The sequence below is a fragment of the Bison bison genome, unplaced genomic scaffold (assembly GCF_000754665.1).
Source record: "Bison bison bison isolate TAMUID 2011002044 unplaced genomic scaffold, Bison_UMD1.0 scf7180017864282, whole genome shotgun sequence".
In the NCBI taxonomy this organism is placed as follows: domain Eukaryota; kingdom Metazoa; phylum Chordata; class Mammalia; order Artiodactyla; family Bovidae; genus Bison; species Bison bison.
In genome coordinates, this window is record NW_011494854.1 from 1,362,323 (window position 1) to 1,364,941 (window position 2,619).

Here is a 2,619-nt window from a genome sequence, read left to right on the forward strand (position 1 = left end):
TAAAACATTCTTTTTAAAAAATATATAAATTTATTTATTTTAACTGGAGGCTAATTACTTTACAATATTGTATTGGTTTCTCCATACATCAACATGAATCCGCCACGGGTGTATACGTGTTCCCCATCCTGAACCCCCCTCCCACCTCCCTCCCCATATCATCCTTCTGGGTCATCCCAGTGCACCAGCCCCGAGCATCCTGTATCATGCATCAAACCTGGACTGGTGATTCGTTTCACATGTGATATTATACATGTTTCAATGCCATTCTCCCAAATCATCCCACCCTCGCCCTCTCCCAGAGTCCAAAAGACTGTTTTATACATCTGTGTCTCTTTTGCTATCTTGCATACAAGGTTATCGTTACCATCTTTCTAAATTCCATATATATGCGTTAGTATACTGTATTGGTGCTTTTCTTTCTGGCTTACTTCACTCTGTATAATAGGCTCCAGTTTCATCTACCTCATTAGAACTGATTCACATGTATTCTTTTTAATGGCTGAGTAATACTCCATTGTGTATATGTACCACAGCTTTCTTATCCATTCGTCTGCTGATGGACATCTAGGTTGCCTCCATGTCCTGGCTATTTTAAACAGTGCTGCGATGAACATTGGGGTACACGTGTCTCTTTCCATTCTGGTTTCCTCGGTGTGTATGCCCAACAGTGGGATTGCTGGGTCATATGGCAGTTCTATTTCCAGTTTTTTAAGGAATCTCCACACTGTTCTCCATAGTGGCTGTATTAGTTTGCATTCCCACCAAGAATGTAAGAGGGTTCCCTTTTCTCCACACACTCTCCAGCATTTATTGCTAGAAAAAAAACATTCTTATCAGTTAAAGGTAATGTCACTTCTGTTTTAAAATTGATCCTCTTTGGGTAAATATTCAGCCAAATGCAGGGTTTTGACATTTTCCTTTTCCTGCCTTCTCACCAGGAAGTGGTCTGGTTCCCGGAGTCTTTCTGCAGTTCTCTAGTTCTCTTGGGACCTCCAGTACTTAGGTGTACACCTAACTCCAGTTGCATTAGGTGTCTGTCCTCTTCACTACCCGGGAACTTCTCAGGGTCTGGAACCTTGTCTTAGCTGTTTTGCTTTCTCTGGTGCCTATTGTCAAGGTTGACATATAGGAAAAATTTTAAAAAATGTGACCAGTGAATTTATAAGTATACTTTAAATGTATCATGTAATTAATTCAAATGGATCATAATAATCTGAAAATCCTGTAAAATTAAAAGTCTTCTCTCAAGCTCATAGCACTTGGCTTATAACTTTCTTATGGCACCAATAATACTCAGCTCTCAGTTACAGTGGCTATGTGCTTGCCTCACCGTTCAATAGTGTCCACTCCCTGAGGGATATTCCTGATCTGTGTAACCTTCAGAGGTCCTGCAGAAAGCTGTGACATAGTAGGCCTTCAGTCAATGGAAATGAGCCACTAAACAAATAGGGATTGGTACTTTATAATTTACCACTGATAAATGACTCCTACCCAGAAATAAATAAGCCTAGATTTTATCAGAGCTATTTAGAACAATATCAGTAAAGATAAGTTGATATTTTGCTTTTAACAAAACAATTTTTTTGTAAGAAAAACGTTTTTGTTTTTCAGAAATCCTCCACCTACTTTACTTCATCCGGAAAAATGGTGTGAAGAATTCAACCACTTCATTTCACAGTGAGTATTTCTTCCACGAAAAAGTGTTCATCCAGCAAGACCTTGGGCAGTGATTGGAGGAATCCAAGCTGTGGGATTGATTTGGCGCTAGATGTTGTTATGCTTCTAGCGCATCATGGCACAGAATTTGTTCTGGTAAATGATAGACAGTGCTTCTGCAGATTTGAAAAATACGGAATTCCATTTGACTCTTGGTTATAATCAGACCTCCTGATCATATGTGTCACATTTTCTGACTACTCTGTCCTGGGGAAAATATTGCCAAAGTGTCTTGTTTAATAAGAGAGGGAACTCCATATAAACATCTGACACTCACACTTGAGCCAGAGGGGAGACAGAAGATGGCAGCCTTCAGCAGAGATTTTGCAGCTTGGAATTTAGGCTTTGCTTTAGGATATGTGGTCTAGGAGCAGGGCTCCAGCTTCCAAGATGATTGAGAGGCAAAGTGAGATCTTGGGCCTGAGGCACCGAGGTGAGAAGCCCCAGCCAGGGCTCAGAGCGTGGAGAACAAGATGAAAACCCAATTGATGGATAATGTGCCTGGTGGGAACTGTGTTACCAGGAACTAGGCAGTATTGCATGGGATGGGAATACCAGACCACCTGACCTGCCTCTTGAGAAACCTGTATGCAGGTCAGGAAGCAACAGTTAGAACTGGACAAGGAACAACTGACTGGTTCCAAATAGGAAAAGGAGTACGTCAAGGCTGTGTATTGTCACCCTGCTTATTTAACTTCTATGCAGAGTACATCATGAGAAACACTGGGCTGGAAGAAGCACAAGCTGGAATCAAGATTGCCAGGAGAAATATCAATAACCTCAGATATGCAGATGACACCACCCTTATGGCAGAAAGTGAAGAGGAACTATAAAGCCTCTTGATGAGAGTGAAAGAGGAGAGTGAAAAAGCTGGCTTAAAGCTCAACATTCAGAAAACGA

At 41.2% G+C, this 2,619-nt stretch overlaps 1 protein-coding gene across 1 annotated transcript in view; it reads left to right on the forward strand.

The window, feature by feature from the left end:
- Positions 1-2,619, forward strand: part of MYO3B (myosin IIIB) — a gene marked incomplete at its 3' end in the record, with an annotated part of 319,055 nt that overhangs the window by 186,810 nt on the left and 129,626 nt on the right. Inside the window, exon 8 of the mRNA XM_010849415.1 lies at positions 1,615-1,680. Within this exon, the coding sequence (XP_010847717.1) occupies positions 1,615-1,680 (66 nt within the window). The remainder of the gene's footprint in view (positions 1-1,614; positions 1,681-2,619) is intronic.